The sequence below is a fragment of the Protopterus annectens genome, chromosome 2.part0, assembly GCF_019279795.1.
Source record: "Protopterus annectens isolate FY-2018-M chromosome 2.part0, PAN1.0, whole genome shotgun sequence".
In the NCBI taxonomy this organism is placed as follows: domain Eukaryota; kingdom Metazoa; phylum Chordata; order Ceratodontiformes; family Protopteridae; genus Protopterus; species Protopterus annectens.
The window spans coordinates 1,100,756,464-1,100,768,678 of NC_056728.1; the positions used below are offsets into that span (position 1 = coordinate 1,100,756,464).

Below are 12,215 nucleotides of genomic sequence, written 5' to 3' on the forward strand. Positions count from 1 at the left end.
TATCTCTTGAGAGGGTACTAGTTTTGATTTCTTTTCACTGACTGTGTACCCTAGGCATGTTAGAAGTCTTTTTACAAATGCCAGATGCTGTAGAAGAATGTCCTTGTTCTCTGCTTGAATTAGACAGTCGAAGTAAGGATATATTTGTATTCCTCTTTCTCTGCAGAATGTAATTACTGGTGCCAGGCACTTTGTAAAGACCCTGGGCGCAGTAGATAAGCCAAAGGGCAGTGCAGAGAATTGGTAGTGCATTGAGCCAGCCTTGAATCTGAGGTATCTTCTGCATGATTGTCTGATTGGGACATGCAGGTATGCCTCTTTTAGGTCTAAAGTCACAAGCCAAGCATTCTTGCCCAGCATGGGCAGAAGCTGCTGCAAAGTCAACATTTTTAATTTTGGAATATCTAGGAATGTATTCAGAATAGATAGGTCCAGTATTGGTCTCCAGGCCTTGTCCTTTCTGGGTACCAAGAACAGTCGAGTAAAATCCTTGTCCCTGCTCTTGCTCTGGTACTTGTTGAATGGCCTCCATGTCCATGAGGGATGAGACTTGTTTTTGTGCCTCTGCCCATTGATTTTTTTGGCAGATCTGGCCAGCCATTTGCCTTTGGCAGGGCATGAAAGTGGAACATGTAGCCTTGTGACACTATATTTAGAACCTACTTGTCCTGGGTTATAATGTGCCAATTTTGAGAAAAAGGTGCTAATTTTCCCCTAAGGGTGCTGCCAGGAGATAAGTGCTTAGTGCAGGCAGGGGGAAGTCACTGGGACGGTTTCCTGTATGGTTGGGATTGGTCTTCTCCAACATTTGAGGTAGAAACACCCAGTTGCTTTGACCTGTATGAACCTTGCGCCTGGGATCTGCCTCTAGGGCGTCTGGATCTGCCCCAGGAAAAGACCATTTCTTTGTAGGCCAGTGTTTACTAAACCTAGGTGGCTGTACTTGTAAAAAAATCTTTGACAGTTTGCATAGATTTAGCTTGTCCTCCATTTTCTTTTAACACAAAACAAAGTATATCTGGGCCTAGGCAAGGAATACAGTAAGAATGAAAGTCCTTATGAGGTATTTGCTTTCCACAAGAAATACAATTAACTTTTTCTGACATTGGTCTGGAGCAAGAAAAAAGTTTCCCCAATGGGGTACTTACCTTTATTGAAGACTTCGGGTCTGAAACACGAACACGAAAATCTCAGGAGTCGGCCGACCGGCACTTGTGAACTGCTTCTGCTTCGGGCACTGCGTGGCAAGAAAGACTGAAGAAAATGGCGTCGGCTGCTTCTTTTATACCCCTGACGACCTGACGTCAGGGAAGGGGTGACAGCAGCCGACGCAGGACCCAAGACTTTGGAATTCAGGCCGACTGAGGGCAACCTACCAGCAGGATTACCCAAATGTAATAAATGCAACAGTGAAACTCGAAGAACATCTGGAAGGTAACTATTAGTGAGTTACGTTTGCAGACATGCACTGGGGGCATAAATGTAATGACCCGACACATTTGTTCTTACCTTTATACACTGAGAAAATTGATTTTTACACTGTGGGATTCAAACCAAGGCATAAGGGACAAAATAGTTTCTTCCACATCATTGGTTTTCCATCTTTGCCACAGAAGAGCTGCTCAGACAGTCAGGAATCATATATACATATAGGTGACAGTTTGAGCTGTTGCACATGTATGTGTGTGTGACCTGACAAGGTTATTGGATATAGATCTAGTTATGTATGTTTTTTAGGCAAATGTGAAGCCCATGCAAGTGCAGACAGCAGTATTACACTTACACAGAAAAACAGTACACAGTATACCCTCAAGTCATACATTTGAAAACACAATAATGCTGTCTTATCCCTCAGACATATAATTCATATCATCTCCACTATCTGTTACACGAGAGAGTGAATATAATGGGAAGTGGAATAACAGTAAAAGTTTATGGAATATCCTGTTTTAGAACCCAGGACCATGTGTATGGCAGTCCTACACTTTCACCTGTTGCCACAAGGAAGTTGAAATACTTGTCTATGTTGCAGTTCACTGCTATGAACAAAACTGTCAACAGTAAGAAAAAAGATTGCACATGCTATACTAGAACGCAGGACCATAGCCCTACACTTACACCTGCTGCCACAGGACTAGTTACATTACATAAGGGTTGCAGTGGGCAGTCAGTATTCTTTAAAGTTAAACATTTTAGATAAAGTTTCAAGTATACAACATTTGCAGACTTACCTGGACTTCCAGTGAAAAGTCCGGGTATTATCATTTTAGACACAGTGGCCTAGGCCAGGGGGGTTTTAAAGACTCTGTAGACTGAAAAATGTCAGCCAACTGGAGGTATATTTGGCTTCCTCCTAGACTATTTATACCAGCACTTTGTAGGATAGTCTAAGTCATCCATACCAGTTTTGCACTGTGAAATACAACCCAGCTTTTCTGAACTCTGACCCCATCCACATGACCAAGGAAAGGATCATAACCTCATTCTTTATCCTAAACACCACCTTGTGTATAAAATTTTGTTTTCATCACTGTATTTTAAATCTCAAGCCATTCAGCACCCTGGATTTTGTGGCAACAATCTATCAGATTTCTGTTGGTTTTATAAACAGGCATACAGATTTCTTAAGTACTCATTTCAATCAACTCATAGTAGCACACAAGGTTCTCAACCAACCTGAAAATCCACCTGCCCTAAAAACATTATCAATTCCTATAGTCACTCTAGGCCACTTCGCTCTTCTAACAAACTGCTGGTTCAAGCACTCAAAACTAACAACTCAGCGGGTGACTCCCTGTTTGCCAACTTTGTTGGCAAAATATGGAATTCACTTCCAGCTGATCTTACTCTTGAACCCTTGTTAATTCAATAAAAGTCTCAAACAGTATTTTACTACATACTGGCTATGTCCCTGTTCCAATCCTAACTCCTTTTTTCGAACGTGTTCTAAATTGCACTGTATGAAATACCTAATTTCGCATATAACTGATAGTGTGTAACCTTACTTGTTTTTAATTATGACAGACTGTAAATCTTTCTAGTCTTCTATGAGGGCAATACTGACACACCCTGTATATCATGTCTTTCTTTCTGGTGTTGTGTAAAGGTTTATTTTGTACTGTGTAAAGGTTTATCTGTACTATTGGAGCTCTTCTCCCCAGGCCTCCGCTAAAAATGGACATGTATCCAGTCGGACTACCCCGGTCAGCAAACGTAAAATAAATAAATAAATAAAATCCACAATCATACATGTACCTTATGTAATACAACATGTGGTACCGCTGGTATCTTGCTGCATTGCCTTGCCATTTATGCTGGTTTTAAGGTGTGATATTTAAAAAAAAATTCTTCATGAAGGCTTAATTTTTCCTCTGTGATGTCGCCTAAAAGTGCACTGATCTTTGTACTCAGTGATGTCAATGTAGGCAGAACGTGTAGGTGTATTCATAGACTTTAATGGGTGCATCGCAGTATATGCCTGTGTCCCCATACATTAAAGTTGATGGATGTGCCCCCAAGAGAAGTCAGCAAGGGAGTCAGCAGAATTATGTGGGTGGATACTTGAAATGCTCATGAAGCTTTTTATTAAGAAACGACCCACATAATTTTAATCAGATGGGTTGGAAAATGCATTACAACACTTCAAAGTGCCAATATGTACACTAAAACTCAAATTAAGATCACACACTATGGCTGCATGTAAACAGCCAATGTAATATACAAATTTCAGGTCAAAATGATCAATATCCACTTTGCATATATGGTCTTATCTTAGTTGGATATCCTTCCCTTTCCAGTTAGGAGCACAAAACTGATGCTAATGCTGTCTATGACAGTGGGAAGAATAAGGAACTAATTTATAACTTAAAATGTACGCTTATTAACAAGCTACAATGCCTTGCAACCACATTAGTGACAATCCTAATGCTTTCAATTTATACTTGCACTCAGTGAGCTTAAGCTGGTTTCCAACCTAATAAACACGGACATTTCATAAATAGATAAATAGATACACAAAGTGCACTGCACAGTTTTCACAATGATACTTCACTTTGTAGCTGGAGGTAATTTGCACCACCACAATTCCCAAAACCTAATTCAAAATACACCAGTGGCAAAATGACAATGATTTTCTTGTAAATAAAACACAGTGCTGCTGTGAGACCACATGCTACACTGTTTAATTACCACTTGTGATGCTGGAAACCCTGGTTTAAGAAAAGCTCTATTTCTGTCTTTCATGGAAATGGCTAGGGAGGTATACAATGAACCTCACAAGGACAGTACTAACTCTCAGAGCACGAGGACGACCTTTTCCTCTTGCTGAGGTGAGGACAGCTGATGCTGAGGAGACCATGGGACAGCTGTACCGGCATCTGTAACCCTTGCAAATACCCTGAAGATATGTGCACAATCAACCATTGGGTACACTGATGCCTGTGAGAAGAAATGAACAAATCCACCAGAACTGACCACCCTACCATCACTGTTGAATTCCCTGACAGAGTTTCAAAAACTAAACCTTAATTAAGACTTGACCCACAAGACTATATAATTGTGTGTGCATCAGTAGAGTTACCCTGGTCATGTACCAAGCAAGTAATTAGTATCTTTGGGCATCTTGGAGGTACATAGTCTGGAGGAAACAAAAAAATTAGATGCCAGTAGAACATAAATCACAGCCCTGCACCAAGGAAAACAGCTTTGTTTGCTTCCAAAAAGAGCTGGCTTTATCTTGTAACAGTTAGTATGACCTACTACTGAATATACTGCAGGTTACTCAAACTCCATGCATTGGAATCATACGTAAAACCTTCTACATAAAATATTATCATAGAAACTGGTACACATTTGAAGCAATGGATAAAAAAATACAGTAAACTCATTCAACTTTAACCATAACAAATAAAATGATTCTATGGCAATGAGAATCAATTTCTCTTTACCCAGGACAGATTATAACATGCAGTGCTTACCAGGGTAGGTCTCAAAAGTAACTCTATCGCCAGGTACTGCACCACTTGGAGGGTCCAAAATTTCTACTTTGTCTGGTGAACTTGCACACATCACCATGGCCTGGGAGACCACACCCCTCATTTTTGCTGGCTTTAAGTTACACAACATCACAGCCATACGATTTTGCATCTGTAGGGAAAAAATAAATTGAAAGATCATGACACCTTAGAAAAGATCATAAGTTGTTGCAGCAGTTGGATACAATCAAAAAATAATGGAGAGCATTTTCCTTATCCTAAGCAAAAGTGCGGTTATACTTCCAGTTTTCACTAACAGATGTGGGTGCCTGAACTGCAGAGAACACTTTCCTTACTTTTAAAGGATTCTGAAATATGTCCTTAGGAAAAAAAAAATCCTCTTTCTGCATTAAAAATACTATAGGTGCCCTCATCAGCAGCTCACAATCACCATGACATTTTTATTACTTTAAAAATTACTAACAGAAAAAGTCACTGAGCTGCACAGTTCATGCATACAGTGGCTGCTGGCACAGCTGGCTGCAATATCCACAGTTGGCAGTAACACAGGAGTCCAAAACAAAATGCTTTTTACACCCCATTTGGGATTTATAGTTACAGAAAATCATCCAGCTAACTGGGCTACACCTGTTAGACTGTATTTTGAATGGATCACGTTAATCTGCACAAGCAAAATTTTCAACTGAAACATCCTGATAAATTTAGGCTGCTGAGCTGCTTTGATGTCAGTAAATTGGCCTGCAAAAAGTGTAAGCCGAACAGCACATGGAAGCAGTTGTTTTAGTTTAAATGGTAAATAATAATGATAATTTCTACACCTTGCTTTCTAAAATTGCCATAGTTAAGTCAGCATCAAAGTGTGAGAAGTGAACTAAGAAAAAATAAACGCGACTTGTAGCAGACAGTTGTATAGCTCCAGACATTAGGAATATTATTATTTTCTACTCTCTAACCCACTGGCACATGTCAATTTTTGACTAACCTCTTCTGAAACAAGAGCATAAGCTCCACCAGGCTTTCATTTCTAGTCTCATGTGGTGGGGTCTCCTGATGTAATCAGCTTTGGCAAAGTTTGACACAGGCAGTGCATCTGCCAAAGGGTAGCCATAAGTGTATTATGGCCAAGTCAAGGAAGACAGAAACCTCCACTGTTGTAGAAAACAAAAACTCAGTTTATAGGTTCATAGATAGATTCATAGATTAGTACTAGGCTAACTGCCCTTGCGAGACATTTTAACCCTAGCCAATTATCCCTTGTGAGACTCAACCCTGCACCTTGCGTTTGTAAGGCAAACACCTTAACCATTAGGCCACCCTCCCAACCCTTTATGACAAATTTGATGCTTGTGCCCGGCTGAAGGTGCTTTCTGCAAGATTATGACTGAATTCTGCTACATCAGAATTCACCATTAACATAATGCCATCACAGTATTGCAGACTACAGGCTGACCAGGAAGTTGGCAAGGTCAGTAAGCCACACAGCTCATCACTAATACAGAGAATAAAATGGGGGTTGCCTCTTTCTCCAGCAACTCATGACACATACATAAAGAACCAGGTACTAAAATCATTCACAGACTACTACTTCTTCTTCTTCTTTCGGCTTTTTCCCGGTCAGGGGTCGCCACAGCGGATCACCTTGTCCGCACATTGAATGGCAGTGGAGTTTTACGGTGTCGAGTTGCCAGCCCGGTGCCCAACCTTCCACAGAAGGCACACACCTAGGGCCAATTTTAGAGTGTCCAATCCACCTGCAGCATGTCTTTGGGATGTGAGGAGAACCGAGCACCCGGGGAAACCCACGCGACCACAGGGAGGACATGCAGACTCCGCACAGAAGGCACCCCAGCTGGGGATCGAACCGGAGAACCTCTTGCTGTGAGGCAGCAATGCTAACCACTGCACCACCGTGGCCGCCCAAATCATTCACAGACTACTACTTAAACAATTTCACACAAAGCACAGCTGCAACTCTGCTATCTACCTCTTGAGCCAAACATTTTTTGCAAGATGACCAAAAGAAGTAGATGAGGTATTTGCCCTCATGGAGGACAATTTGCCTACTGCCATGCATCCATCATGCCACTGCCCACCGTCCCCTGGCTCCAGAAACCAGTTCCTCCAGACAGATGAAATCTACTAAAGCCAACATTACTTCAAGGATAGTAAAGGTCAGGCTTAAAACTCTCATCCAGCAGTATTCCTCTGAGCCCTGATGCATAATCTTGTGTGGGAATAGGAACACGACTGCGGTCATGCACACTGGATGCAAGGGATAAAATATCAGAATGCACACATGTTCCATGCACTATACAGGTCTGATCTGGCACACCACACAGCTCCCCTGTGGATACTGAAAAGGAACATGTTAGGGTGTCTAGTAGAAGTCTGCAAAAGGATGCATGGGCTACAGATGCCCTGAAGTCACAAGACTGGAAGCCCCACTTTCCTTCAAGTAACTGAAATACAACTGGGAAACAATAGTATCAAAGACAGTGTAGCTAGAGACTTCCAAGATGGCTGCACATTAAGTAACATTTTAACTCTAGCTCTCCCAGTGTTAAAACAAACTCAACAGAGAAGGCCAGTAGACTTTTGTGTTTATGGGTTAATTTTGGCAACTGGTTAGTCAGTGTACTGCCTGGATGCCAGGAAAAAAATGAAATACAGAGCACCTGGAAAAAAATCAGCTACAAAAAGTGAGGAAGAAACACTGAATGGGGAAAGCTCTGCAGCTGTTCAACAAAAAGCAATGCAACCTCCAAACATGACTTCCAGTAACTTACAGGAAGATTTAAGCCAACTGCACACAGACCTGGCTAAAATAAATGAAACACTGTTGGAGTATACAAACAACAAATGACTGAAAAACATGGCAGAAGCTTTAAAGAGATATTCAGATGAGGTGATAAAGCTGCAAAATCAGAAGTTGAAATGAAAAGGCTGGCTGAATATGAACTTGCTCAGGAAGCAGTGTTTAAAAAAATACAGAGTTAGAGGATAGAACATGCAGGGAAACCTGAGATTTTCAGCTATACCAAAGAAGCTGGAAGGAACAGACTGTATTAATTTTATGAAAGCACAAATAAGCAACTGGACTGGTATTCCACAGCAGAAGTTGTTAGTTGAAAGGGCACATCGGGTGTATGCTTCAAACCTGACTATGAGAAAGCAACCTAGACCTTTAATAGTAAAGATGCAATCCTATCAGCAGAAGTTAATTCTGACAAAACTGTGGCAGAAGGACAAAATACCAAAAGTAGGAGGCAGCAGAGTATTTATAGAGAATGATTAATCATTGTACACCAGGCAGAAGAGGAGTACATTCATTCCACTATTCGGGGAATGTTGAGATGCAGGTGAGAGATTCAAACTGCTGTACTCAGCTGTCTTCAAGTTATTCTTCCCTGGAAGGACAAAATAATTTTTTAATGAAGTACATGCTAAGGAGGAAATATAAAAGTTTGTCTAACAAAAAGTGAGCTGTGAAAAAGGAGGAGATTCTGCTTCTTGTTCTTCTGGTAATAAAGACGACAGAGAGACTGCACCTGTGAAATCTTTTCCACTATTTCAATGGAAAATGTTGGAGAGAAGGAAGGGACCATGAGAGTTGACAAAGAATCGAGCACATCAAAAATGAAGCAGAATCAGGATTTGGGAGATGGAGATGTACAGTACTGAAACTAGTAACATAATGTAAGATTACAATGCAATCATTATATTTGTGAAATATGACAGAACACGAAAATCTGGAAATATTGGACTTCTTCAGAATTTGATGGACATGTGGGGGACTCTAAAGTATATGTTCTACTTCATGTCATTAATGTTCAGAAAAATGCATTGAGGAAGGCAGAAAGTAGTTTGTGGCATATGGTTTTCTTTGCATGGCATAACATTTTCTCAGTTATTTTTAAGTGTAATGGGGATTGTAAATGGGTGCTCCTCTTCTTTTTACCCCCATTTCTTACCCATGTCTCTTTTTCCTTCTTGTTCAGTTTTAAGAAATGTAGGCACTGCAATGTAAAGAAAAAAACCCTTACAATGTAAAGAAAAAAATCCTGGTTGAAAGAGCATGACAAAGAAAAATTAATATGCTTTTTCTCATTCTTGCATGGGGGAATAACTAAAGACCTTAGATTGATTTAATAAGTTTTAAGAGAAAGCAAGCAAATGAAAAAGAATACTGTACATTATGAGGCTTTTTTTCAGCAAATGAATGTATGCTTAGTAGCAATTCTATATCTGGCTCTCATGTCTCCATGAAAACAATTATGATAAAGAGAAATTGACTGCCTGGTTCTCATGTCTTCATGGAGACAGTCTGATAATGAGAAACTGGTTATTTGGTTCTCATGTCTTCAAGGGGAGAGTCTGATAATGTGAAAATGATTGTTTGGTTCTCATGCCAACACGGAGACAATCTGATAAAGAGAAATTGGTACAGTCTGGTGGAGAGTGATTGGCTGTGGGGAAAAAAGGAGAGAAACTAGCTAGGAGATAATGTTCTCTGAAAGCGTTCAGGGTTTTCACAGCTGGAAGAGCTAAAAAGATAAGACAGTTAGCACTTAGTAGAACCGGCAGGATAACCCACGTGTGATGACTGCAGCAGGGTAACACGATGAACATCCACAAGCTGCACCATGCGTCTTACCATGGATAACCTTTCTTTTAGGTTAACTCAAGTCAGTGTGCGGCTGTCAGTTTGGGAAATTTGTTCCTATTAGGAGGGTAAAACTTCCAATATTTGAAGATATACAGTTTGGTGTGTTAGTACTAAAATAATAGGTTTTAGGTTTTTTTTTAGGGCTTTCAATACAAATAAATAAAAAAAAACATTTTGTAAGATGTGACAGGCTCAAATGGATATGACAAGAAACAGCTACATAAAAGTTTAACCTACCAAACAGTGTATGCAAGTTGTACAAAAGCTGGAACCAGACATTTAACAAAAAAGGTGTGAAACATAAAAGGTGGGAATAATAACCTTTTAATACAACAATGCTTTTCGTAATGTCTTTAAATGTGAATGGTCTCATAGATAAATGCAAAAAGTAAGCACAATGAACTATATTAAAAATGTAGAGTGCAAATAGCTATGTTACAGGAGACACTTGGAAAGAACTGAACATGTGAATTTGATAAAGAAAGGTTTTCAGGATGGTTACTCAGCGAAAAGAGGACTACTTATATTAATTGCAAGAGGAGCTCAGATAGTGATAGAAGATAAAGATAATAATGGCAGATTTGCAGTGCTAAGGGTCTACTGGCATGGGGAGGATTATGCTAGCATATATTTATATTCCGCCTAAAACTGCTATAATGGAGCTTAAGAAAATTCTGGGTGAAATAACCTGTTTTAAGCAAAAAATATTACTTATAGGTGGGGAATGGAATTTGATTTGCAGCAGTGAAGATGCGTCTGGGGGGGCCCAGAAGTGAAAGTATAACAAAGAAGGGTAGATTTAAAAAAAATAAAGATGTGAATTCAGTAACAGGAATTTGGCACAAATTTACATATTATTCCCCAAGATATAAAATCTGGGTTAAAACAGACAGAATTTACATTTCACATGAACATGTGCATTTAATTGAAGGTCTTGATATGCACCCAATAACTATTTCAGACCATGCTCCAATAACAACTAAAATAAAAACACAGGGTAATAACAAAAATAAGACACTAGTGATTTCCCACCTATCTGTTGATGATAAAGGAATTTAAGGAACAGGTAGTGGAGATTATTCAGGAGCTATTCCAGGGGATAGAAATTACTTCTGAAAATATAGCTAGGGTGTGGGATAAAATTAAGGTGTAGTTTAAAAACTGGGTGGAAACAAAAGAAAGGCAGCTATGGTTAAAAAGTAAGAATAATTATTTAAAGGGAATGACAAATGTTAAAGTACTGCAGAATAGGGGGGAATCTCACAGAACAAGAGGAGGATCAACTGCAGAATGTTAAGCAGAAAATAAGGGATACCTCAATAATATATACGAGTTTAGAAAGATTGCTGTTAAACAACTGCGTTTTTGATAACACTAGAGCACAAAAACTTTTAGCACAATGACAAAGAGATCCTGTAGAGGTATTAGAAATATTATGGAAATTCTAGAAAAGTCTGTACGAAGCAGAAAAATATGGAAATCAAGAAAAGATGCAAATGGAAATCTTTACGGAAGAATTAAATATGACAAGATTAGCGTTAGACGAGGTTCAATTACTAACAGTTAGGATAGGAGGAGAGGAGATAAAAATTGTTTTATAATCAATCTACAAGAAAGTCTCCAGGAACAGATAGTATTCCTGTGGAAGTTTGGAAGCTGGGGGAGTGAGGAACTTAAATATCTGGAAGGTTTCGTTTAACAGTATTTTAACAGAAGTACCAACTTCCTGGAAGAAAGCAATGGTAGCTGTGATACCTAAACAGGGTACAGGTCCCATCAGATCCAGCTTCATACAGGCCCATTTTAATACTAAACCATGACTATAAAGTGTTCATGTCTATAATGGCTAACAGAAATGGCAAAAACAATGCCAAAATTGATAGATACGGATCAGTGTGGTTTTGTGGAGGGGAGGCAAACATTTGAAAACATTAACAGAACACTGATGATCCAGAGAGATGCAGAATGTAAGAAAATACCATTGTTGTTGGTGGGTCCTGATGCAGAGAAAGCATTTGACAGAGTAAGCTGGGACTTTATGGACAGGGCAATGGAAGCATTTGCATTTCCTGAAAAAATTATAACGTTGATTAGGAGGATATACGAGGGATTGGAGGAAAATTAAAATGGGTGGGGTCCTCTCTGATAATTTCTGCTTGAGCAGAGGAATCAGGCAGGAGTGTCCTCTTTCCCCTTTATTTGCATTATATTTAGAACCACTGGCATAGAAAATAAGGCCTCAGAAATACAAGGATATAATTGGTATGGTAAGTCAAGAAAAGTTTGCTTTATTTGCAGATTATATTACCTGATACCTGACAAAACCAGAAAGAAACATTACAGTGTTGTGGAACATTTTGAGACAGTTTCAAATCTTTTCGGGACATAATTGGTATGGTAGTCAAGGAAAGTTGGCTTTATTTGCAGATATTATTTAATACCTGACAAAATCAGAAAGAGACATTACAGTATTGTGGAACATTCTGAGACGGTTTCAAATCTTTTCAGGATACAAAATCAATGAAGCTAAAATAAAGGCAATATAGGTAAATTAT

General features: G+C 39.4%; 1 protein-coding gene across 1 annotated transcript in view; it reads right to left on the reverse strand.

Moving 5' to 3' along the window:
- AIMP1 (aminoacyl tRNA synthetase complex interacting multifunctional protein 1) overlaps window positions 1-12,215 on the reverse strand; it is a 561,139-nt gene that overhangs the window by 12,715 nt on the left and 536,209 nt on the right. The window contains exon 5 of the mRNA XM_044060376.1: window positions 4,977-5,145. Coding sequence (XP_043916311.1) covers window positions 4,977-5,145 — 169 coding nt within the window. The remainder of the gene's footprint in view (window positions 1-4,976; window positions 5,146-12,215) is intronic.